The sequence below is a fragment of the Phacochoerus africanus genome, chromosome 9 (genome assembly GCF_016906955.1).
Source record: "Phacochoerus africanus isolate WHEZ1 chromosome 9, ROS_Pafr_v1, whole genome shotgun sequence".
In the NCBI taxonomy this organism is placed as follows: domain Eukaryota; kingdom Metazoa; phylum Chordata; class Mammalia; order Artiodactyla; family Suidae; genus Phacochoerus; species Phacochoerus africanus.
In genome coordinates, this window is record NC_062552.1 from 39,938,013 (window position 1) to 39,963,308 (window position 25,296).

Below are 25,296 nucleotides of genomic sequence, written 5' to 3' on the forward strand. Positions count from 1 at the left end.
CTGGGGTGTGCAGACGGTAGTCACTAGGGGGCGCTCAGCCACCACAGGGAAGCTGGGTGAACTTGGCGAGCGGCGTCTGCGTGAGAGTGAAGACGCGTGTGTCTGGGTGTGTGTGGGTAGGACGGGTAGCTGAGAGCGCTGGAGGTGGGAGGCCAGAGGTCGCCCCAGGATTCCAACAGATCTGTACGTCTCTCTCTTCACCTGTCCCTGTCCGACTCCCCCAAACCCCTATTCTCTCCAATATTCCCAGCGTAAAGGGAATGGCTCTCGAGCCCTGGCCGCACATAACCTCACTTTTCTGTACCCTCCCCCCAAATACCGCGCAGTCGTGTGCCTCTCCGGGCAAAGGGAGGCGGATAGGTCATGTTGAGGCTGTGACCCTTGGTGGGGGTCGAGCTTCCCTTCGCTGGGGTGAAATGGGGGCCCAGGCTTCGTTCGGTATCCCTAGGGAAAGGCAGCGCCAGGGGTCGGAGCCGCGCGCGGAGGGGACGGACTCCAGGGTTGAGGCTGGCCCTGTCCCCGCCCCTGGGCGTGCCGGGGGCGTGCCAAGCCTCCTTTTTAGTCAGCTTGTAGCGGTGAAGAGCGCAGAGGCTTGGGGCAGCCGGGCTGCTGGGAGGCCGCGGCACCGGGGGCAAGAGGAGCCGGCGGCAGCGGCGCTCGGTCGGGAGACGCATCCGCAAGGCGGACGAGCCGGCGGGGTCACCAGCTTGGGGGTCTCCGCGCTGGAATTTGATATTCATTTATCCAGGGCTCACCCTCCTCCTTTTTTTCGGAGACATTTTTGGAAAACCGTATTCTTTTCCGTTTTAATTTATTTTTGCTTTCCATTCCCCGCTAAATCGGGCCGATCGTTTGGGGAGATTGCTCCTTTACTCCCCCAAATCACTTCGGATTTTGGAAACCAGCAAAGAGAAGAAAGAGGTAGCAAGAGCTCCAAAGAGAAGTCGAGGAAGAGAGAGAGACCGGGTCAGAGAGCGCGCGCGGGCAAGCAAGAAACGAGAGGGACAGGGGCAAAGTGAGTGACCTGCTTTTGGGGGTGACCGCCAGAGCGCAGCGTGAGCCCTCCCCCTCGGGATCCCGCGTCGGACCAGCAGCGCTGACGGACAGACAGACAGACACCGCCCCCCGCCCCAGCGCCCACCTCCTACCCGGCCGGCGGCCGACAGTGGACGCGGCGGCGAGCCGCGGGCAGGAGCCGGAGCTCGCGCCCGGAGGCGGGGTGGAGGGGGTCGGGGCTCGCGGCGTTGCACTGAAACTTTTCGTCCAACTTCTGGGCTGTTCTCGCTCCGGAGGAGCCGTGGTCCGCGCCGGGGCAGCCGAGCCGAGCGGAACCGGGAGAAGTGCTAGCTCGGGCCGGGAGGAGCCGCAGTCGGAGGAGGGGGAGGAGGAAGAAGAGAAGGAAGAGGAGAGGGGGCCGCGGTGGCGACTCGGCTCTCGGAAGCCGGGCTCATGGACGGGTGAGGCGGCTGTGTGCGCAGACAGTGCTCCAGCCGAGCGCGCGCCCCAGGCCCTGGCCCGGGCCTCGGCTCCGGGAGGAAGAGGAGCCCGCCTGGGCGCTGAGGAGAGCGGGCCGTCCCGCAGCCCGAGCCGGAGAGGGAGCGCGAGCGGCGCCGGCCCCGGCCGGGCTTCCGAAACCATGAACTTTCTGCTCTCTTGGGTGCATTGGAGCCTTGCCTTGCTGCTCTACCTCCACCATGCCAAGGTAAGCGGCCGTGCCCGCCTGGCGCCGCGGGCCGCTGCGAGCGCCTCTCCCGGCTGGGGACTTGCGTGCGAGCGCGCGCGTGGGGGCTCCGTGCCCCACGCGGGTCCTTGGGCACCGGGCGCGCGGCTTCCCCTCTATCCTCGTACATGTAGGGGGAGGGGGCGCGCGCTAGGTGGGAGGGCACCGGGCTAGAGTCTCACCGCCCACGCGGGCCCTGCCCACCCACCAGAGTCACCGCACGTACGATCTGGGCCGACCAGCCGAGGGCGGGAGCCGGAGGAGGCGGCTGAGGGGGCTGGGCTTGCGCTGCCGCCGGCGGCTGAAGTTTGCTCCCGGCCGCTGGTCCCCGAGAACTGGAAGTCCGGGCAGCGGGGGCGGGAGCCGGAGCCCAGCGGGAGGGGGTGGGGGTGCTCGGACCTTGGACCGGAGGAGGGCAGAGAGCGTAGAGGGGGCAGGGCGCCGGCGGGAGAGGGGGCTGGCTGTCACTGCTGCTCGATCTCTGCGGCCCTCGCCGCGAGTTGCGGAAAAGTTTTGGGTGGATTGCTGCTGGGACCCCCTCCTCTCCGCCGGACCACCTGCGCCGCACCACCCCCGCCCGTCCTCGCTCGCGTCCCGCTCGGTGCCCGCCCTCCCCCGCCCGGCCGGGCGCGCGCGGCGCGGAGCCGATTACATCAGCCCGGGCCTGGCCGGCCGCGTGTTCCCGGAGCTGCGGCGGCCCGAGCCGGGAGCCCGGGGCGGCAAGCGGCGCCCCTCCCCCCGCCGGCCCTCCGCGGGAAGGTGACCTCTCGAGGTAGCCCCAGCCGGAGGACCCGGAGAACCACCCCTATCCCCTCCCGCCGTTCCCGGCCCCTAACCCCGTCCTAAGAGGAATTTCCTGACGCCCCTTCCCCATTTCCTCCCTGGCTCGAAGCGAAACCCTTGCCACCCCTTTATTTTCACTCCCTTCTGCTGAGAAGACCCATCTAACCCCTCGCTGGCCCCAGAGTCCGGGGGAAGAATGGCCACTGTCAGGAGTCGGGCTGCTGGGGCCCAGCCGGTGCTTTGTCGAGACTCTACCTAAAGTCCCGACTTGGTGACAGCCTGCTTCCTTCTCCTCCCCCACATTTCCGAGGGAGCTGTACTTTAGCTTTTATGGGGGTGGCCTAAGGGAGGGTTTAAAGAGTGTCGTTTTCCCATTTTACACTTTTAGGGAAAATGGTTGGAAATTTGCTGTGACATGGGCAGTGTGGGACCAGCCCTCCCTGAACCTTTGGAGGGAGCTCCTGCCAGCCTTGCAAACACACTTTGTTCTGGTGAAATGGGCGTTGGAGCAGGAGCAGGTGGTTTGGGAACTCCAAACTTGCCCACCCAGCGTGGTTCTCAGAGCTGCCTCAGGGGCCCTTTGCGCTCCCCCCTCGGGCACAGAGTCCCCTTGGGCAGAGGCAGAAGGAAAGAAACGGGCTAGGGTCCCTGCTGCCACCTGGAGTTCCTCAGACCCTGGCACAAAGGCCTTGGCTCCAGGCCTCCAAGGGAGGGGGAGGGGGAGGAGAGGCTGCCTAGCCACAGCGTGACCTTCAGAGGCCCCCAGAGAAGGGCACCTGGCCCCTCCCCGCCCAGAACTGTCTCTCCGGGTGCCCCCTGGCCTTGGAGGGGGTATGAAGTTTCCGTCCCCTTTGCTCGTTGGGGGCCCAGGAGGAGTGGAGGGCATAGGGAGAATGTTGGCAGAGGGAAGCCAGGGGGTGCCAGGGAGATGGGTGACGGGCTGAGGTGGAGGCTCCAGGGGGTCCCCAAGGGAGCTACAGGGGGAGGCGATCCATCTGGGATCCTGGAAACTGTTATCTGATTTTGGCCCTGGGGTCAAGGCTGGGGGTCTGGGGTGCATTGAGGGGTGTATAGGAAGGAGGGGGACAGTCAGACTTCTCTGCGGAGTCTGCAGTTCTGTGGGCCAGAGTGCAGCTCTGCTGCTCTGGATCTGCTCCCACAAAGGGGCAGGTGGGGTGGGCAGTTGGTGACAACTGGAGACCCTCTGGAAGGGCGGGGGTGGGGTCCGGGGTGGGGGGAAGCCTTTGCCTGTGGGGTGCTGTCAGGTCCACATGGTTGGGCTAGTTGACCTTCACAGCTTCTGGGGAGGGGAGGAATGATATGGTGGGGGCGGGGAGGGACAGGGAGGCCGCAGGCCTAGGTGGTGCAGGGGGCCCCCTAGGGGCTGGGCAGTGCTAAGGCACCAAAGGCTTCCCGGGTTGCCTTTGAGGAAGGTGCCCGGCAGGTGCAGGTGCAAGGCACTTGGGACCCCCCTCCGTCTGGGAGGAAGAAGAAACCAGGGTTGAGGTGAGCGTGTGAGGCTTTGGAGATACAGTCAGGCTCTAGGGAGATTTGCGCACAGGAAAAAATGGGGCTCTCCCCTCCCTGAGGGTTTCCTCCCAGGTTTGACCCTCTAGGCAACCTGTGGGTTTGCTGAGTGTTCCTGAGGACCGAAGCGTTGGGATGGGGGAGGGAGCTTGGTGCCCTTCGGTCCTCTGCACCCCCCTCCCCTCCCCAGCACCAGCTCACCCTGGTATTTGTCATGTCAGCAGGAGAAGGTCACCATGTTGTTTTTCTCGCCCCTGGTCCTTCCTTCCTGCCCCAGTCCAAATCTGTCCTCCTGTTTGACCTTAATACTTACCCGTGGCTTTGGACCAGGGAGTCAGGGGGGCTGAGAGACGCCACTGCTCTTAGCTCAGCAAGGGGCCAGTGAGAGCTGGGAAAGGGGATTGTGGGGGAGGGGCAGGGACCTGGACAGCACAGCCTTCTGGTGTGTTCGTCCTGTGTTTTGAGCATCTCCCCCCTCCCCCCGCCATAGCTGGTCCGTCTTGATCTTCCTTGGCTTCAGAATTGGAGTCCTGAGCATGCTTTGTGCTCCGGGGAGGTGCCCTGTTCCATTCAGAAGCCTTGGAGAAGCCACAGGCTGCGGGCTGGGAGGGACTGAGGCGGGAGCAGGGGCGGGGTGGCCGGGCCTGTGCATCCCTGCCCCTGCCCATTCTTCCCTCTTTGTTTTGTCCTCAGTGGTCCCAGGCTGCACCCATGGCAGAAGGAGACCAGAAACCCCACGAAGGTGAGTGCCCCCCCCCCCCCCCGTGGCTCCCTTGATCTCCGAGGCATGGGTGGGAAGGCTTAGTTCCTTCTTCTCAGGTCTGGGTAGTGGGGGGAAGGGGCACAGGAATCTGGGGACCAAGAAAAGAAGAGGTGAGGGCCAGGAGATTAACCCTTCCGTCTGGAGGGTCTGTCTTTCCGACTCAGACTTCTGCCAGAAATGTCTTTTTTTCTTCTGCTCTTTTCAGTAAAATCTTATCTTGAGAAGGAGCCATGAGCACAGACTGGGAATACAAATAGTATTCAAGGATCCCAGATGTCCTGGGAGGTGTCCCTCGTCCCCCCAGCTCCCAGGGGAGGATGGATATTCCATGTCACTTTCCAGCACAGCCAGGTTCCCACCTGTGGGGTCTGTGACCCTTGCAGTCCAGATGTGGGCTGTGCATGAGGTGGAGGTGAGGGAGCCTAGCTCCATGGAACCCTCTCTCCCCAGTGTGCATTCCTTGGGGGGTGGAGAGAGAAAGATTTACATGCCACCCCCTCCCCGCCCCCGACCCAGCCCTCCTGGGGAGCAGCTTTGGGTGCTTGTGAACTTCCCTCCGGGTCCAGCAGAGGGCTGGCTGTAGCTCCCCGGAGCCCCGCCCCTCTGGCCAGCCAAGTCGCCTGCCTTTTGTTCGCTGCAGTTTGGAGTACAGATCCTCCCGTTTCTCTAGGGACACCCTGGCTCTCCCTACCACTGAATGTGGCCTCTGCACCAGCCTGATGTGCCACTCCCCCAGCGCCCCACCTCTGAGGAAGGGAGGCCCTGGGGTCTTCCCCCACGCCCTTTCTCTCCACCCAGATCCAGTGGCCTGGGTAGTGGCTAGGGGCAGGGTTTGTACTCCCCAGGCTGGTGGCTGTGTCCAGCCGGTTCTGCCTCCTTCCTTGCCCAGGAGGAGTGCTTTCCTTGATGCAGGGCCTGGCTTCCCAGCCTGTGCCACCGACAGACCCTCTGACCCCCACTCCCTGGGTGCACCACCCCACCACCCCCCTGCCCCAGCCTCCAGTGGTCTCTCTCTGGCCCTGGAGAAGCAAGACAAATGATCTTTGTTTGCTGGGGAAAAGGTTGTCTTCGAGAAATAAGGAAAACCACGAAGCCTGAAGTTGGAGTGATGTGTGTGCCCACGGCTGTGCCAAAGCAGGACAGCTTTTCCTGGAGGCAGTGGCTGGGGTGCAAAGGGTGTAGGTCAAGTCGCCCCGCTCCACCTCCTGTAGGCCTTAGGGATTCCAGGGAGCTATTACCCTCCATGGCCCAGGCCAGATGGTTCTGCTGGCTTGTCCTTGTGGCCCCGAAGCCTGTGCCCCCTCTGTCCCTAGCCACAATGAGGTGTCAGGTTAAGAATTCTTGATTAGTCATCTTCTTCAGTATAGACTTGGCTTTGAAAAAGACCTCTTGAGATCCCTGCTCTCATTTGTACTCTTTTTGATGACACTTGATCTTAACCCTTTGGGGGTAGAGAATTCTAGGTCCATTGGCTGGAGGGGGAAGCAGAGACCTCGGGCAAGGCCAGGGACAAGCTTGGGAGCCCCCACGGTTCTCTTTCCTGTTTTCACACCTGTGGCCTCCCCGCTTTCCCCCACATTCTCCTTGTGTGTGTATGCTCCCCCACACCGAGCTCGGCTCATCTTCCTTTACCCCTCTGGAGGGAGGAGCAAGGGGAGGCCCAGCTACGGCCTCTGGGGAGAGGCAGCTGGGGAAATGCCCTTGGATGCCTTGGTGGGATTCCAAACCTTGTGTCACCCTGGCCGATGAAAGGGCACTTGTTTTGGGGCTGGAAAAGTGGAAGGCAAAAGCCTATACTTTAGCCTGTGTTTCAGTGTCTTTAGTGATCAGCCCAAGCCACTTACACAGATGTGCAGAGTCTGAGGCCCATATTGGGAGGAACGGGCCCAAGGTCACACCAAGTCCTGGCCAGAGCCCAGGCTTCCTCGCTGGCCAGGTGCTGCTTCTCCCCTCCTGTATAGGGGAAGCTCATCTCAGGGACAGGATATGCTCAGTGGTGGTGGTGGTGTGGTTGGTGGGGAGTGATGGGGAGTGGCAGGCTGGGGCACAATTTGGAGTAGTCATTCCAGTATCTTGACTTTATTTCTTCTCAAGGGCCCCGCCCCCGTGGCCCAGAATTACCTCTTCATGCTCTGGCTCCACAGGCAGCCTGGGAAGCTGTCTTTACCCTGGGCTCCCTGCAGATCAGCTTCTAGAAACACTGTAGCTGTAGTGGCAGCACCGTTTTTGCCATGATGCAAGCACTTTGCCTTCCTGGGTGGGGTTATCGGTGCCTGGCAGGGCCCGCACAGTGTGCCCGCCCAGAGCCCCCTGCTGATTGCGGGCAGATCCAGCCTCTGCCCTTCACCTCCTCGTGTCCAGGGAGAGGATCTGGCAGGTGGCAAAGCGCCCCCTGGTGCTGCCCCCTCTGTTATGTTAGTTTGGGAAGGCTTTGATGTCAAGAGCTGACTTGATTACTCATAGGCAGTGTGGCCTTGGAGCCAGTAACCCTGCATCTCTAAGCATCTACTTTCCCATTTATAAAATGGGGGTCCTACTAGAACCTCGTAGGACCAAGGGGGACAGTTGTTTGGAGTGACCTCTCTGGGCTCTTGTACACAGCGCTCAGCAAGCCCTCATTAAGTGGTTGTCGGTTAACGGTGTGGCTGTGGGGAGGTTGGAGGGAAATGGGGGGGCAGGTTTGCTAAGCTGGCTGTTCCTCCTTTCCCGGGAAGCTTAGAGCACCCCCAACACGAACACTCATGCACAGACTATCCTCTGGCATCAAGGTTGACCCAGGGATTGGCTTGGCTGTCATGGCCAGGCGGGGGGGATCCGATCTGGCAGGCTGCTGGAACCGCCAGCCACGTGTAATCTTTGATGAGGACTCAGTGTTTCCGCCCGGTTTTGAACTGGGGACCTTTTGCATGTTAGGCGAACGTGATAACCACTACACTACGGAAACCATGTGCGTGTGATCTCTGGAATCAAAACAAGCCTTCACCAGCGTGGATGGTGGAAAGCTTAGGAAAGGGCTTCAACCGCAGCCTGAGGGACTAAAGTTAGAGTTTCGGAAGGGCTGGCCCTGCCCTGGCTGCCTCTCCCAGGAAGGAGCAGCTTTGCCGAGCCAGGTGGAGAGAGGGGCCGGCCCCCTCTACAGTGACCTGATGGGCTCACGTGTCACCCCTCCCACGCAGTGGTGAAGTTCATGGACGTCTACCAGCGCAGCTACTGCCGTCCAATCGAGACCCTGGTGGACATCTTCCAGGAGTACCCCGATGAGATCGAGTACATCTTCAAGCCGTCCTGTGTGCCCCTGATGCGGTGCGGGGGCTGCTGCAACGACGAGGGTCTGGAGTGTGTGCCCACTGAGGAGTTCAACATCACCATGCAGGTGGGCACCGGCGGGGAGTGGGGGAGGGGGCTGTGGCTGGGGCGTCGGGCTTTGGCCACAGGTGGTCCCCGGTCCTCTCCTGGGCAGCTCTTGAAGGGAGGAGCCAGGCTCGCCTTGCCCGGCTCCTGCCCCTGAGTCAGTCATGGGGAGGCGTGGGGGGCTTGCTCTCTTTGGAGAAAGAGATGCTCACATATCCCAGGCCAGGTTTCCAGCAAGCCCTGACCACTGCCTCCTCCCCCTGACCTCTGCCCCCGACCCCTGCCCCCGGAACAGGAGTCCCTCCCTTTCTCTCTTGGAGGAAGAGGGTCCACCCTCCTTGGGGGCCCCGTTTGGGAAGCTGGATGAGCCTGGTCTGTGGAGAGTTTAAAAAGCCTGTTGTTGGGTGCTGCCTGCTGATGGGCATGTCTCAGCCTGGATGGGGAGGGAGGGAGATCTGAGACCCCCCGCGAGAGGTGGGTGGCTCTTGGGTAGCTATGGGAGGGTAGGGTGAGCCCTGGAGGGGATGACAGGAGGGGAGGGGTGTGGAGTGGCAAGAACCCAGGACCTGAATTCCCAGCCTGGCCAGCCCTGCAGCCATGATTGCCCTCAAGAGAAACAGGGGCTCCTTGAGGTCAGCAGGGTGGCGGGGAGTTGGGTGTGGGCCTGAGGCTCTTCCCAGTAGAGCCCCTGGTCCCCCGCTACCTCCACCACCCATCCCTGCTCTGTAGAACCCCTGGGTGCTGAGTGGCAGGAGCCACAGGGGTGTCCCACCTGGGTATGGCTGGCTGGGTCACTAACCTCTGTGATCTGCTTCCTTTCCCTCCAGATTATGCGGATCAAACCTCACCAAGGCCAGCACATAGGAGAGATGAGCTTCCTACAGCACAACAAATGTGAATGCAGGTGAGGATGGAGTCACAGAGCCATTGGTTCAGCGAACGGCTGCAGAGGGGCCTGCTCTGGGACGGGGTTCAGCATGTTCCACTTGTTAGCCCTCTTCTACCTTCCAGCCATGTAACCGAGGGCTTTTCGATTTTATTCCAGCCCACCTCGGGCACATAATAGAATGTACCGCCTAGCATTGTTACGAGGATTAAGTGATTTATTATATGTCAAGAGATTAAAACTGCACTGATGGGTCATAAATACTGTTTTTATGATTATTATTGTGATTGTAATCGTTACCATCAGCACCTGAACGCCTCTCTGTTTTGTTCTTTTCTCTTTCTCTACCCACTGCAGACCAAAGAAAGATAGAGCGAGGCAAGAAAAGTAAGTGGCCATGACTTTAGCTCTTCTTCCTCTTCTTGGCCAATTGTCTGGGTTTGGGGCTCTTGGCTTCCTTTTCAGGGGCATCCAATGGCTTCACTGGGTCTGAGAGCTGGTCTCATGGGGACTTGGGGTGACAGCCGTGGGATGGAGCAAAATCTCTGGCTCTAGGACAAGTGACAAAACCCAGCCTGGTGCCTGGAGCTTTCTTTGGAAGCGGCGCTGTGTCTCCAGGCCATTCCTGGCCGGGACTTGGTGGTCTTGGTTTGGGGGCCAGTGTGGACGCTGGCTCCTGGGCTTGCTCTAGCCTCCCATTGCCCACAGCAGGGAGAGGGAGTGGGTGGCGGAGAGGCCAGCTTTTGTGTGTCAGAGGACTTGGACTCTGTTGGTGGCTGCAGTAGTGGTGCAGTTGGATTGGGGGTCGGCCGGGGTGTTTTCTTGGCGCGTGCCCTCCTGTGGGAGCGAGGCAGGCTGGAGACACTCAGCCCCCTGGGCCAGGGAGAAAGGGAGAAGAGGCTGAATGTTGGTGGATTTCAGAGACTTGCAGTTGCTCCGTGTGGAGCTCAGTTCATGATGGGGCAGGGAGCGAGTGAGCCTTCAAGACGGGGTGAGCAGCTGGCACGGCGGGTGGGGGAAACGAGCCTGCAGGGGAAGAGACTGAGAGAGAGCACCCCTGTCCTTCCCCCACCCACCATCCTGTCTGCCCCCGGTGCCCTGGAGACACTGACACCCCAGAGGCCCCCCAACCCCTGCCTCTTCCCTAAGACCCCAACTTCCAGGATTTCTGTGGCTACCAGCACAGTGGTTTGGGAGAGTAGGCTCAGTGAGAGAGTGCCCACGCATGCGTGCGCGTGTGTGTGCGTGTGTGTGCGCATGTGTGCTCGTGGGAGTGAAGACCCTCCTCCTTCTAGTACTTCCTTCTGAGAGGGGACAGACTTTCCCTGCTCCTCCCTGGCTCCCTCACTGCATTTCTCCCCCATGCCAGCCGTCCTGGGGGGCATTTTCCAGCGGGCAGCTGTGGAGAGGGCTGGTTTCCTTGAGGGGGACAGGCTTCAGCCTGCCCCCCCTTGCCCACACAGAGAGCAGGGGGCTCGCCTGGGCCCGGGAGAGAGTCTGGTGCGATGGTGTAGCAGGCATTGTCAGGCTGGTGACAGGACGGCCTGCCAAGTGCTGCCCAGGCCCCTCCTCCCCACGCCTCCCTAACTCCCACCCCACCCTGCCGCCTGCCTGGGGCTCTGGGGACACCCAGCCCCTCCTCTCAGCTCAGGTTATGGCTGGGCTGGCTGGCGTCTTTCATGTGCCGCCCTTGGTTTTGTGCCAGCTCCCAAGGGAGCTGCTCCCCCACACTGAGACTCGCAGAGGCAGGGCCGCTGGAGGGACCCCCCGCCCCCCCCGGCAGTGATCCTACTTGGAAATGAAGGCAGAAGGTGCCAGAGCATGTCCTGCCCATCATCAGCCCCCTCCCCGCCTCCCACCTCAAGTCAGGTCTCTGACCTTCTCCCTGAACTCTGGTCTCCCTTTTATGGCCCTTGACCTTCAGGGTCAGACCTGTTAGAGATGCTGGGCAGACTGCTTGCCCTCCAGACCTTGCCCCTTGCCCGGGGCCAGGAGACACTGAGCCTGGAGGCCTGTGGGTCTGGTGCCCTCCGCCAGCTCTGTTCCCCACCCACAGCCTTGCTAGGGGCTGAGTTTGCCCCCGCCCGAGGGTGACCAAAGTGAGAAGGAGCCCTTGAGTGCCAGCTGCTGCATCCTGCTTGTGTACATGTGCGTGCGTGTGAGTGTCTCTGTGTGTGTGTGTGTGTGTGTGTGTGTGTGTGTAGAGGACTTCCCTGAAGCCCGCAGCCTCCCCATGTCGTGGAGCCTGTCCTGGGCCCTGCCCTCCTCGCTGCCTCCTCTCCTCTCCCCTTCCCCCTCGCTCTCTCTCTGTCTGTCTCTGTTTTTTTATTTTCCAGAAAATCAGTTCGAGGAAAGGGAAAGGGGCAAAAAAGAAAGCGCAAGAAATCCCGGTATAAACCCTGGAGCGTGTACGTGGTGCCACCGCTGTCTCGTTCCCTGGAGCCTCCCTGGCCCCCCAGTCCAACTCCTGCCTGCAGGACCCTGGCATCCCGCCTCCCACCCTCCCCTCCCCATCTCTGGCTCCCATCCGCCTCCCTGCCCCGCCCCTGTGTCTCTCTCTCACTCTTACTCCACTAATTGGCACCATGGGTAGATGTGGTGGCGGCGGCGGCGGCGTTGCTGGTCCAGGGTTGGGGGTGGACAGAGGGGGCCTGGAGGATTCAGGGAGGGGCCTCTGGCTTGGCTGGGCACCGCCTTTCTCTCACCCACTGGGCACTGGTGTCGGGCCCATGTTGGCACGGGTGCCGGGCACTGATGCCTGCTCACCCAACTGGTTTCCACTGCTCCCAGCTTCCGCACTGTCAGGAAGCTGGGGGGCAGGGGTGGGGAGGGCAGACGTGGCGTGAGGAAGGGGCGTGGATAACATGAGGCAGCTCGTTGTCGGCCGAAGGAGGAGGTGGGGTCCAGCAGCACTGCAGCCTGTCCTTGTGGACTGGGGGCCTCTGGAGGGGGGCCCCACCCCTGGCACCCACAGAAGCCGTAGGGCTGCCTCTTCCTCTGGGTTTGAGGCTGTCGGGGGGGCCCTTTGGCCACTGGCCCGTGGACCCAGCCTCTAGGCCTAGCCGCCACTCCCTGCCTCAGCCCACCTTTGATGAAGGGGCCTGGGCATGAGCCTTGGCACAGGGAGGAGGTGGCCGTGATTGCTGTCCCCAGCAGATGGAGAGTCAGGTTGTGCTTTTTCGGGGGTGGTAGCTATGGGGGCCCCATGGCCCGAGACTTGCACTTGTGCCCATGGGACAGCACTGCCCCTTATGACAGCCCTCTCCTCGCATTCTGCCCATCTGCGTCTGCCTCTTTCTGCGGGCAGGCTTCCTAGCCAGTGCTGCCTCTTTCTGCTGCTGTCTCTTGTCTTCTGCTGTGGCATTGGACCCTTCCAGGGCATGGAAGGGCATGGGGGCCCGCGCTCCGGGTGGGGGTGCAGCTGCGGACGTGGTAGGGGGTGTTGCATGGATTTTTTCTCTCTCTCTGCTGACGCTCTAGCTTAGATGTCTTTCCTTTTGCCTTTTGCAGTCCCTGTGGGCCTTGCTCAGAGCGGAGAAAGCATTTGTTTGTACAAGATCCGCAGACGTGTAAATGTTCCTGCAAAAACACAGACTCGCGTTGCAAGGCGAGGCAGCTTGAGTTAAACGAACGTACTTGCAGGTTGGTTCCCAGAGGGCAAGCAAGTCAGAGAGGGGCTTCCACAGAGATGGGGAGAGAGAGAGAGCGAGAAAGCGAGAGAGAGAGAGAGAGAGAGAGAGAGAGAGAGAGAGAGAGAGAGAGAGAGAGAGAACGAGAGAGCGAGAGCGAGAGCGAGCACGCACCTGAGAGGAGCCAGCTGCTTGCCTGGCTTCTAGCTGCCTGCCTGGTGACGGCTGCCTTTTCTGCTCGCAGGGCCCCTGCGCCAGGTGGCAGGTGTGGCTGGCCTGGTGGGGGCCCGGTCAGAGCTTGCCCGGGTTGCCTGAGTGGGCAGGCCAGTGTGGCTTCCTGTGGCAGTGTGGACGCAAGCTGAGTGTTGTGTCCTGTGGTCCTGCTCGTGGTGGCTGTTGGTCCTGATGTTGTTACCACTACCTTTGCTACTAATAGGGAGGGCCTTGCCCCTTGGGGGGTGCTGGGGGGGTGGACGCTGCCTCTTCAAAGCGCAAACACTCGAGGGCCTGGCCAAAGCCTCTGATGCCTGCACTGCTGGGTATCTCTTCCCTTTAGTGTCTCTCGGTGAGGACAGGGTCTGAGTCCATCTTCAGACTGGGGTCCTGGGGGGGCATGGGCTCTGGCTGTTGGCTTAGGGCGGTTAGGAGATTGAATTCAGGGGACACTAGATACCCTTAATACTCCAGGAGTCACAGCGACAACCTCAAACAGCCCACGTGTTTCCAAATGCCCCCAGGGTGGGGGCCATGCCCTCTCCCTGAATATTAGCCTGTGAGCTCCTTCTGCCTGGGCCTGGGCTTTAGTCACCTGACTGACCCTCCCAGGTGTCTGTCCCTTGTTCACACTGGGGACCGAGGAAGTATCAAGTGTGTGAGTGAAAACAAGACAAGAGTTCCGTGATGAGGGCAGGAGCTCGGGGCCGTGACAGGTGGCTGGCAATCTTTTGATGCCTCGATTGGCATTCGTAGCTATTTGTCCTGTGCTCAAAGGCAGGGAGTCCTCTGGATCAGTGTCACCCTCACCCAGGGCAGAAAGGCTCTTATGAGGACTCCCCCGGGCAGGGCCACGGTGCCCCAGGCCCTCCCAGATGCCTCATTAATTACCAAGGTCCTTGGGGTGAGGCTGTCTGCTCCATGTTCCTGTGGCTTGTGAGTGTCAGGGGACGCTGGGGGCCGGGCCCTGGGGTGTTGGCAGTGTTTGATGACAGGAAGTGTATGCCAGCGCTGGGGGTGGGGGCTCTGCCTCACCTCAGGGCTGGGTGAGGGCTTTGCCACATCCCCCAGGGGCCTCAGAGAAGATAAGGGACTTGCCATTTTTTAGGTGTATCATAGTGATTGTTCTGCAGAGCTGGGAAGGGGGCTGTCTGCCGCGACCTGGGAGCTGATGGAAGTTACCCCAACCCACCTGCTAACCTGGCTCTATGGGGGTGTTTCAGTCCCCAAATCAGAGGCTTAGGATCCCTATTCCCCCGGCTCTCAGCAGGGCAGGGCCTGCTCTGACCCCTCCTCACGTGGGGAGGGTAAAAGGCCAGCAGCCCAGGGGGAGGGGCCTGTCCTAGGCATCCCCTCTGCTCCCCCCACCCTAAGTTCACTAGCATACTGGAAAGGCAGCCTGGTGCCTGGGGCCCGCAGCCGAGGCTGGGACGGTGGGCACAGAGAGGGGGCATGTGTCCCTCACCTTCCCAGAGCCGCGGGCCCTGCTGGCTCCCCCTCTCTTGGGAGTCTCCCTTCCTGGCCGGCTGGCCTCTGCACAGGCCTCATCCTTTGCTCCCTCAACTGGCGCCCTCAAACCAGCCCCACAGGGACTGCAGCAAAAACCTTCTGCAGAGACGCTTTGCTGATTAACTTGGTCCAGCTCTGCTCACCCATCAGCTCTTAAATGTCACGTAGGGACTCTTCTTTGGTACGTGTTCATCTGTTCTTTGTGATGAGATGTCCTTGTGTTCTTGTCTAGTTGTCGCAACTAGATCGTAAGCTCCGGAGGGCAGGCTGCGGGCCCCCTCCCCTGGGCAGAGCTGCTGCTCGGTAGGGGCCCCCCTCGGACAGGGGCTTCTGGAGGCAGGACCTCGCTTTCTCTGTCCTCTCCACCGCCGCCACCGGCCTCCGCCTCGGGGGGCCGTGGCCTCTGCACCAGGCCTCCTCCCCGGGCCCTAACCCCCGGCGTCCGTTTCCTGTCCCCCGCAGATGTGACAAGCCGAGGCGGTGAGCCAGGCTGGAGGAAGGAGCCTCCCTCAGCGTTTCGGGCACCAGACGTCTCACCAGGAAAGACTGACACAGAACGACCCGTAGCCGCCGCCACCACCACACCACCGCCATCGACAGAACAATCCTGAATCCAGAAACCTGACGTGAAGGAAGAGGAGGCTGAGCGCAGAGCACTTTGGGTCCGGAGCGCGCGACTCCGGCAGAGGCATTCCCGGGCCGGTGACCCAGCACGGCCCCTCTTGGGATTGGATGGCCGTTTTTGTTTCTCTTGCTGCTAAATCACCGAGCCCGGAAGATTAGAGAGTTTATTTCTGGGGTTCCTATAGACACACCCACCCACATACATACATTATATATATATATATATTATATATATAAAAATAAATATATATATTTTATATATATATAAAATATATATATTCTTTTTTTAAATTAACATTGCTAATGTTATTGGTGTCTTCACTGGATGTATTTGACTGCTGTGGACTTGAGCTGGGAGGAGAACGTCCCTACCCAGATCCCGACAGGGAAGAGGATGGACCGAGAGACTCTGGCGCCGTCTTTTTGTCCCTCTTAGGGAAGCCGGGGTCCCCTCCCCTGCCTGGGAATGCGCAAGGCCAGGGCATGGGGGCACATTTGGCCTGCTTCTGGGAACACCGACAAACCCAGCCCTGGCCCCGAGCCTCTACCCTGAGTCGAACGGATGGAAAGACAGACGGCAGGGACAGGGGTGAGGACGCTGGCTCCGACCAGGAGTTCGGGGGAGCCTCGGGACACTGCTGTGCTTTGGGGACCCCCTCCGCGTGCTGCACCGGCATCTTGCCCCCAGGGGCACTGCCTGGATGATTTGGGAGCCCGGGCGGCCTTCACCCCCTCTCGCCTGCTCCCGAGATGCCCGGGGGCCACTGACACGTGGCGGAGACGCGAACAGAGACGGTGGTGGAGGAAGGGCCGCCCGGTGCCGGCTCGTCCTCTGCGGGAGGGGCCTTCTGCCTTAGCCCTCTCCCAGCTTCGCTTCCTGGGTGCAGCCCAGGAGGGCCCCATGTCCTCAGACCATTGAAACCACTAGTTCTCTCCCCCCCAGGAGACATGGCTGTGTGTGTGTGAGTGGTTAACCCACCCCTGTCCCCGACCCTTCCCGCGGCGTAGAGAGACAGGGCTGGGTCCCCGTGCCCGCCCTGGAGGCAGAGGAAAGAGAAGTGTTTTATATGCGATACTTATTTAATATCCCTTTTTAATTAGAAATTAAAACAGTTAATTTAATTAAAGAGTAGGGTTTTTTTCAGTATTCTTGGTTAATATTTAATTTCAACTATTTATGAGATATATCTGTCTTGCTCTCTCTTACTTGTACTGGTCTTTGTGTATAAATTCCTGTTTCTAATCTCTCTCTCTCTGATCGGTGACAGTCACTAGCTGGTCCTGAACAGATATTTAATTTTGCTAACACTCAACTCTGCCCTCCCCTTTCCCCTGGCTCCCCGCCACACATTCCTTTGAAATAAGGTTTCAATATACATCTACATACTATATATATATTTGGCAACTTGTGTTTGTGTATATATATATATATATATATATATGTTTATGTATATATGTGATTCTGATAAAATAGACATTGCTATTCTGTTTTTTATATGTAAAGACAAAACCAGAAAAAATAGAGAATTCTACATACTAAATCTCTCTCCTTTTTTAATTTTAATATTTGTTATCATTTATTTATTGGTGCTACTGTTTATCCGTAATAATTGTGGGGGAAAAAGATATTAACATCACATCTTTGTCTCTAGTGCAGTTTTTCGAGATATTCCGTAGTACATATTTATTTTTAAACAACAACAAAGAAATACAGCTATATCTTAAAAAAAAAGCATTTTGTATTAAAGAATTTAATTCTGATCTCAAAGCTCCTCCTGGTTTCTCCTTCTCCATTGAATCCTTGTTCCAGACTTCCTCCTGCCCCCTCTCCCTCCTCCCTTGGGGAACATGGCATTTGCCTGAGGTCTGGGAAAGGGGTTCTAGGTGTGTAGGTTATGGGGTGACCCACCTCGTTGTGCTGGGGGCCAGAGTCCTTCCATTCTGGCTGGGCCAGTCCTAGGGGAGCTCATCCAGCCCCTGCCATCTATAGAAGGCGAGGGAGGGAGAGAAAGCTTAGATCAGAGTTGAGAGCCAGAGCTGAGCCACCTTCAGGAGTCATGTGATCCAGGTGGTTCCCTTGTTCAGGGAAGGGGATAGCCATGTGTCTGAGCTTGCTGGATTTGGCCCTGGAGCCTTGGCTGCAACAGGCTGGGAGTGGAAAGGGACTGCTTGTGGGGGCCAGTGACCCAGGATGTAATTTTGGAGGTAGGAGAGAGAGGTGGAGTAGCCCATATCTGCAGTGCCACAGTGTCAGGAACCCATGGCCTGGGCATGAGCTGCAGCTAAGCGGTTTTAAACAGGCACTGCTCCAGCAGGGAGTCAGGGAGGCTGTTCAGGAGGCTGTTGTAGTCCTGGGGGAGGTGCTCTGAGCTGGTAGCAGTGACTTGGGTGACTGATCAAGGAGGATGCCCCCTGCCTCTCCTGGCCACCCTGTCCCTGTCCTCGTGCAGCTTTGTGTCTACTAGACCCAAAAGTCTCTCTCTTTCTTTTTTTTTTTTGCTTTTAGGGCTGCACCCGCAACATATGGAAGTTTTCAGGCCAGGGATCAAATCAGAGCTACAGCTGCTGGCCACAGCCACAGCAACTCGGGGATCCGAGCTGCATCTGTGACCTACATCACAGCTCGTGGCAACGCCAGATCCTTAACCTACCAAGCGAGGCCAGGGATCAAACCTGAGTCCTCATGGATACTAGTCGGGATTGTTACCACTGAGCCACAATGCGAACTCCCCCAAAATCTCATTTTTAAGTGTTCATTTTGCAAGCACTTTCCACCTGTGGCTCTTCTCACTGGTTAGCACTGAATCCGCACCAGCACCCTGTGAGGTCGGGCCTCTTGCCATCCTGGGTGGGTATTTGCCTAAGCCTCCCACCTGGCTTCCCGGATTCTCCTCTCACCTGCACTGTCATCAGCACGGTGAGCCTGTTAAAATGTGAGCAGAATCACGTCACCTTTTGTCTCAAACCCCCACACACTCTGTTTTACTCGGTGAAATAAGCCAAAGTCCATACGGTGGCCTTAAAAGGCCCTGCACCATCTGTGCTGCCCCCATCTCCCCGACTTAGGGACCTCCAAACAGCACCCCCTTGTCACTTGGTCGGCTCCAGCCACACTAGCTTCTCTGTTCCTCAGATGGCGGGCGTGCTCTCACCCCAGGGCCTTTGCACAGGCTGCTCCCTCTTCCTGGAGTGTCTTTCTCCAGACATGCCTTGTGTGACCCTCTTCCCTTCAAGTCTTGTTCTCTTCTCAACGAGGCCACCTCGACCATGGCATTTACAGTTGAAACCCCTTCTTCACTCTGCACGTGGGGTCTTCCTTTTCACTCTCCTCCCCCGCCCCTGACCGCCACAGAACAGGCTATTTTCTAGCATACTCTAGAACAGCGCTGTGAACCACGATCTATGATGTGAACCACGTATGTAGTTTCAAGTGTTCTCCGAGCCAGATTTTAAAAGATAAAAGAAACAGGTAACATTTAATTTAATAATAACACATTTTACTTAATCCCAACATATCTAAAATATCATTCCAACGTTGAATCGAAATAAAAATGATTAATGAGAGGTTTTTACATTATTTTTGGTACTGTCTTCAAATCTGATGTGTATTTTTTTTTCTTTTTTTTGGTCATGCCTGTAATATGTGGCAGTTCCCTGCCCGGGGATCGAACCTGTGCTGCTGCAGTGACAACTCCAGATCCTTAACCTGCTGCGCCACAAGAGAACTCCTATTTTGCTTTTCTATTGAACATTCAACTGGGAGTAGCCACAATTATCTTTTTTAAGGGCCGCACCCGAGGCATATGGAGGTTCCCAGGCTGGGAGTCTAATTGGAGCTACAGCTGTTGGCCTACGCCACAGTCACAGCAACACAAGATCTGATCCGTGTCTGCGACCTACACCACAGCTCATGGCCATGTCGGATCCTCAACCCACTGAGCCAGGCCAGGGATCGAACTGGCGTCCTCGTGGATCCTAGTTAACCACAGAGCCACGAAGGGAACTCCAGGGAGTAGCCACATTTCAAGTGCTCGTCATGTACACGGGACTAGTGACTGCCATTTAGGACAGTGTAGCTTTAAATTTTACCCCCCACTGTGGGCCTCCCCCCACTACTAGAATGCAAGCAATGCGAGGGCAGAGCCTTTTATGTGTTTTGTTCATTGTTATATCTCCAGCTCCTAGAATGGTGCCTGAGACATAGAACATGCTCAATAAACACTTGTTATCTGGCTGACATTGTTGAAACTGAGGCCTGGCAACTGAAGATTTATTTCAGCCCAAGACTGTGGAGGTAGGTGAGGGGCCGCCCTGGTGGGAGTGGAGGGTTGAGGGCCTTGTTAACAGGTGGGGGGACATGAGCAGGGCTGGGTGGAGAGAAGGGAACTCAGTCGCTGGTGGGGACTAGAAAAAGAGGCCTCTTCAGCCATGCCAGTCCCTGTCTCCTCCTCTTAGCCACCCTGGAGATGGGGCTCATTATGGCCGCTTGGCTGATGAGGCTCAGAGAGGGTAAATCACTTGCCCGAATTGACGCACAGCCAGGCCGTGGCCAAGCCAGAATTTAAACCAGCTTGCCTGACTCCACTTCTAGGGCTCTTCCACCTCACCACAGTTGCCCCAGGCTAGGGCAGAACATCAACCAAGAAAAATGAATCGTCTAGACTGAATACAAACAGGCAGAACAAAAGTGGGACAGGGGGAGGATGTGGTGGTGGCCAAACCCAGGCTGACATCCAGATTTCCCCAAATGTGGTAAGGCAAGGCAAGGCAAGAGAGGTCTCCAGGGGCTAGGGCTCGTCCGTAGAAGATCCGAAACCTAAGCACGAAAGAGATTGCAACATGCAGCCTTGGAAGAGAGAAACAGTCTTTAAATAGACTCTGGCGAAAAGGAGGATAAAATGAGCGGGCTGAGTCCCCCAATTGTATAAGACCTGTCACACACCCCCTGCAGCCTTCCCAAAGGACCTCGGAAGGCCCAGTGCCAACATGTCCCCACTTTTCTCCCCACTGTGGGACTAACACCCTCCCGTCTGGTCTGGCCAGTGCTGTCCCTGGAAATGCACTGTGCCTTCTCAACTAGGCTCTGCCCAGCCTGAGCCCCTTTCCCTTTTTCCTGAGGGGCAACCTACCCTGGCCTCAGCGCCAAAGGCCTTTGGAGTACTTGCTTCTCCAAGGAACTGCCGAGCCTATGCTCCTTCCTCCTGCAAAGAGCCTGGATGGACCCACACAGAACTTGGTGATTCAGGATCGGTTTCCTGCGTTAGCACCATCATGGTGGCCTGGGAGCAAATATGGCGGCCAAAGGCTCTTCCCGCCCCTGTGCCTGCGTGTGGCAAGACATAGAGTCAACTCTTCCTGGGCTGGCCTTCTTTTTTTTGTCTTTTTGCTATTTATTGGGCCGCTCCCGTGGCACATGGAGGTTCCCAGGCTAGGGGTCCAATCGGAGCTGTAGCCATCGGCCTACGCCAGAAGGGATCCGAGCCACGTCTGCAACCTACACCACAGCTCACGGCAACGCCGGATCCTTAACCCACTGAGCAAGGCCAGGGACTGAACCCGCAACCTCATGGTTCCTAGTCGCATTTGTTAACCACTGCACCACGACGGGAACTCCTGGGCTGGCTTTCTGACTTGCTTTGAGTAAGAAGATGTGGCAGAACAGATGTGCTGGGACTTTCAGACCTCGGCCTTCAGGGGCCTCGCTGTTTCCATTTCTTCCCCACCCCGCTTGGAAGGTAGCTGCCATGCTGTGAGGAGGTCCAACTACCCTGCTGGGGAGCGCGGCCATGGAGGGAGAAGGAGAGGGGCTCAGGCAGGCCCTGCAGGGGCCCACGACCTGTGAGGGAGGCCGTTGGGATTCTCCAACCCCAAGCGAGCCATTCTTGGAACGACACAGAAAGGAGAGCTGTACCGGGCTGTGAGTAAATATATGGCTGTTTTTTCAAGCTATGATATTCTGGGGTCGTTGTTACCCTCCAGTCGTATCTGAACCATCTAACTAAGTGGTCATTTCTTCAGGGCCAGGACCTCTGTCCCTTTCTATCCATATGGCTTTACCGTGTGCATGGTGGTCTCAGGGTGGAGGAAAGTTCAAGGCAAGAAGGATATTTATAAATGAATCAGAGAACAGCAATCTCTCCTGGTGGGAAGACCCAGGGCAAGGGCTAAGCCAGGCGGGACAAAATCTTGTCTGAATTTCCCGAATGAGGAGAGCCACTCAGTTTTATTGCTGTCTCGCCGAGAGAAAGTGGGCCTGACTTACAGCATGAGGGAGAGAGGCTAGAGGCTATGATGAACTGGCAGAGAGAGAAGCACAAGAGATTTGAAGGATGAGCCTATGGAATCATCTCCTTCCTGTCCTTCCTGCCTCCCTCCCATCCTCTAGCCTTTAGGAAATAGTAGCCATGTGTGCTGTGCCCTGGTGCAGCCTGGGCTCTCATCAACTGAGACTGGCTTTGGCACACCCCAGCCGAAAGATGGGGGCCAGACGAGCTGACCCTTGGGAGGCCCGACCAGGCTGGCCTCAGAGTTCTTGGGAGGAAGACAATTCAGCTACATCCACAGGACATTATCCATCAGGACGTGGGGCACAGGGGAGGGCAGGGAAGGAATCAGTAAATATTTATAATCTGCCTGGAAAGGGAAAACGCAAGGCGAAGATAGGGCCTGGCTGAGCATCTGCAGAGGAGGGGAGTGACTCAGAAAGGGGAATGCGCTGGGACTGAGGGGAGAAGGGGTTCAAAGGAAAAGGGCCTGTCAGGTGTCGGTGCCCATGGAAGGAAGGCTGGGCCTGGTCTTTTCAGGACCAGAGGGCCCATGTCTGAAACAGATTTGCATTGGGGGAGTTCCCTGGTGGCTCAGCAGGGTAAGGATCTGGCATTGTTTCTGCTGTGGTTTGGGTCACTGTTATGGTGCAGGTTCAATCCCTGGCCTGGGATGGCAAAAAAAAAAAAAAAAAAAAAAATTTGCATTTGCCTTTGGGAGGTTGGCCCTTTTCAGGACCTGCAACCTCACCTCGCCTCCCAGCAGCACACGGTGACCTTCCCCACCGGAATTCTCTCTGTGTCTGTGCTGAGCCAAGGCTGGCTGGGCCCTGTTGTTGCCCCACACCCCTTGATGGTCCCTAGGTCTGGCTCCAAGTGGGGAAGATGCCAACACAGACCTCTCTCCTGGGGCTTTGCCTGTCCCCTCTGAGAATCCCATTCCATCGGGCTGCCTGGGGGACACGGTGTGCCCACTCCCCACCCTGTTTGCAGCTGATGCAGACATCTTGGGGCTGAATGTCCCCCAGGAGGCAGGGTGATGGCTTGCCAGGCCAGCCCCAAGGGACCTCTCCTCAAACACCCTGCCTGCAGCCTCTGCCGAGCCCGATCTGGGCTACCCTAAGCCCCACCAGAACTGGTGACGGGTCCGGGTGGGAATCCTGGCTCTGCCACTGGCCACCGTGATGTCTCTGGGCCTCAACATTCTCATCTCTAAAATGGGGACACACGCACCTGCACTGTGAGCTTGAGGGGAGGAAGGGAAGTGGACGACGTGCAAAAGTACCTGGGACAGTGCCTGGTATGCAGGGTGTGCTCACGGTGCTCATTGTAATTATGTAGTTATTTCTAGTCTCCACGTCAATGCCTTTTTCTTCTCCTACTTTAGTATAATTTGGCTATTTTGTTTCCCCTCCTCACTTTTTAATGTTTAAACCAAAATACCGTGACCTGGGTTTATACCATCTTTGCAAGCACACATCCTCACTCCCCCACGGAGGAGTGAGGCAAGCCAGGCCCTCAGGAGTGTCCATCTCAGAAGCCCTCCCAGAAGGGCTCCAGGATCTTTGGGGGGAGGGTCTGAGGTGCAGGGACGGATGGGGAGGGGCCTCTGGGATGAAGGGAGAGGGGAGAAGAATGCCTTTCCTGGTGCTCAGAGAGCTGGAAGCTGCCATCTCCTGGGGAAATCATTCAGGGAGGGCCCTTGCATATCTGTTTGCGTTTGGCTTCCAGAAGCCTTTCCACCCCCCACCCCAGGTCTCTCTGTTTCGCTCCCCAGGGTTTTCGTCCCACTGCCCCATACTCAGTTCTGCCCATCTAGCCTGAGAAAGAGAGAGGATGGCGGGGGCCGGGATTCAGGGCCTGCTGGAGGCTGAGGACTGTGGGGGAGGCCAGGCCCTGGCTGACACCCTGGCCACCTCCTCTCACCCGGAGTAAGATGCCAGGTCACAGGTCTCCTTCCGCACGAGTCCATCCACACAGCTTGCACACTTACCAGTGTGACAGGGGTCACCACTCCCAGTCATGGGGCGGCTGCCCGATTGGGTAAGGGTTCCCGGGGCGGGGGCTGTGGGGCCGAGCTGAGGGATCTGGCTTCTCAGGATGAGCCCCCTGGGAGAGAGGGCTGGGGGGCTGACCTGGCTGGAGTCCCATGACCCCGAGCTCCCCTCCAGGAGCTGCTGACTCTTTAGCAATAATAAACACCTCGTGGCTATTAATAAACCGCTATCTGGCAGCCGCGGGAGTGATAACACTGGGCCACTTCTGGCCCAGCCTGGCCTGACGGCCTGAGTTCAAATCCTGGAGGGCTGATTCTGGGTCCTTGGGGTCCAAAACCCAACCCCCAAACACAGGCCCAACTCTGACAGCTTCAAAACATGTCTTAGGGTGTTCCTGTTGTGGCTCAGCAGAAGCGAATCTGACGAGCATCCATGAGGATGTAGGTTCGATACCTGGCCTCGCTCAGTGCGTTAAGGATCCGGCATTGCTGTGAGCTGTGGTATAGGTTGCAGATGTGGCTTGGATCCTGCGTGGCTGTGGCTGTGGTGTAGGCTTGCAGCTATAGCTCTGATTTGACTCCTGGCCTGGGAACCTCCATATGCCATCGGTGCGACCCTAAAAAGAAAAAAAGGTGCCTACGGACAAAATTACCTTTTTGAGACTCAGTTGTTGTCTGTTAAACGGGCACCCTCAGAAACCCGAGGCCTGGGGAAATGTGGATGGACAGAGGGTGGTGACCGGCATGTAGTAAGTGCCCCCAGAGCGTCAGCTACCGTGGCCCGTGTGACCGGGCACAGGGCAGTTGGGATCAGAGGGAGCTGGGCTGTGCTTTTGACATGGGTCGTGTTTTCTGGCTCTGTGACTCTGGGCAAGTGACTTGACCTCTCTGGGCCTCATTATCAGGATCTGTCCAATGGGCCTAATCTCACCCATCTTCCAGACATTAATGTGGATTCACTAAGGTAATATAAAGTGATTTCCACTTAAGAAGGGTAAAGCAATAGCGTACTTGAATGAATGAGTGCGTGGACATTAGTCACGTCACCTGGTTAGAGTCCCCAAGGGCACGGACAGATTCTCCCTCGTCAGTCCCTGAGGATGGGGGTGCCACTCGGGGCTTGCTTCCTGGAGGCTGATCTGTAGAACTCCCAAATGGCTCAGCACGTTAGGTGGTTCATTCCTTTGCTTGGTGGGGTGTGGAAATGGCCAGTGTAGAAACCCACGGGGAAGCAGAAACAACTTTTCCTCCCCTCTCAGTAACGAGGTGCAGGCAGGGCCTGGGACCCCGCGCTTCGCTCCCCTCCTGGGTCTGTGAGGCGGGATGTTTTTGGCTCTTAAAGGCTTCGAGAGCTCAGGGAAAGCCCTCCTGGTGAAGCTGGTGGGCTTGCCCCCTCACCTTCTGACTGCGGCCACCTCAGCCACACCCTTGGCACTGCCCAACTCCGGCAGCCACACGACAAGCCCACACGGTGTGTGGGGGAGGATTGGGGGCTGCAGGGAGGAAGGCAGGCAGAAGAGATGCAAGGGTCGGGGGCGGAATGTGGCTGGAGGCAGGTAAAACCCTCCTGCCCCAGGCCCCGTGACTTCAGAGAAACGGCCTCCAGGGGCCAGGGGAGCATCAGGCCCAGCCGTTGGCTTTGCCTCACAGGAAGTTTCCCTGAAGACTCTCTTATCTCGACTGTCCTGGTGAGGCTGCAGACAAGGGGCAAAGGAAGCCGTTCGCTTCCTTGCCCACCACCACGTGCCCACCCCGAGGCCACTCCTCGCCTTCCCCATTGCAGCCATGCTCCTGGGGTTGGGGGGATGGCCGGGGGTGGGGCAGCTGCCCAAGCTGGGGGTGTCTGTGGGTCTGAAGACTGCCTGCTGCAGGTTGACGGGGTCCCCTGGATCATTACCCCTGAGTCTCCCCCACGTTAGTCCTAGATGGTCCTTAGGACCCCTGGTCAGCTTGGCCAGTTGGGTCTGAGGAGGGACAGTCCTGGAGGCGGGTTGGTTGCCAGATACAGCAAATGAAAAGACAGGCTGCCCCA

The 25,296-nt window shown here is 58.1% G+C and overlaps 1 protein-coding gene and 1 non-coding gene across 6 annotated transcripts; one reads left to right on the forward strand and one right to left on the reverse strand.

Annotated features, from left to right (window-relative positions):
• The first annotated feature begins 575 nt into the window (after window positions 1-575).
• On the forward strand, window positions 576-16,773 carry VEGFA (vascular endothelial growth factor A). 5 transcript variants are annotated; one of them, XM_047794568.1, is made up of 8 exons: window positions 576-1,702; window positions 4,724-4,772; window positions 7,970-8,166; window positions 8,972-9,048; window positions 9,388-9,417; window positions 11,367-11,438; window positions 12,541-12,672; window positions 14,844-16,773. In XM_047794568.1, exons 1-8 carry the CDS (start codon window positions 1,637-1,639, stop codon window positions 14,863-14,865), a joined length of 645 nt encoding a protein of 214 aa, XP_047650524.1. In that variant the 5' UTR covers window positions 576-1,636; the 3' UTR covers window positions 14,866-16,773. The 5 variants fall into 5 exon arrangements, with proteins under 5 accessions (XP_047650524.1, XP_047650526.1, XP_047650529.1 ...); XM_047794570.1 differs by having other exon boundaries at window positions 11,367-11,420; XM_047794572.1 differs by lacking the exon at window positions 576-1,702 and adding an exon at window positions 3,892-4,009.
• On the reverse strand, window positions 7,665-7,737 carry TRNAV-AAC (transfer RNA valine (anticodon AAC)). Its single transcript has one exon. It is a non-coding gene; the product is annotated as a tRNA-Val (tRNA).
• Window positions 16,774-25,296: the final 8,523 nt, after the last annotated feature.

Bases quoted from the DNA above. Each gene is read 5' to 3' on its own strand.
- VEGFA (XM_047794568.1), top strand. From the start codon at position 1,637: ATGAACTTTCTGCTCTCTTGGGTGCATTGGAGCCTTGCCTTGCTGCTC. The intron at 9,049-9,387 runs GTGAGGATGGAG...TACCCACTGCAG, and splicing joins CACAACAAATGTGAATGCAG to ACCAAAGAAAGATAGAGCGA. The intron at 11,439-12,540 runs GTACGTGGTGCC...TGCCTTTTGCAG, and splicing joins CGGTATAAACCCTGGAGCGT to TCCCTGTGGGCCTTGCTCAG.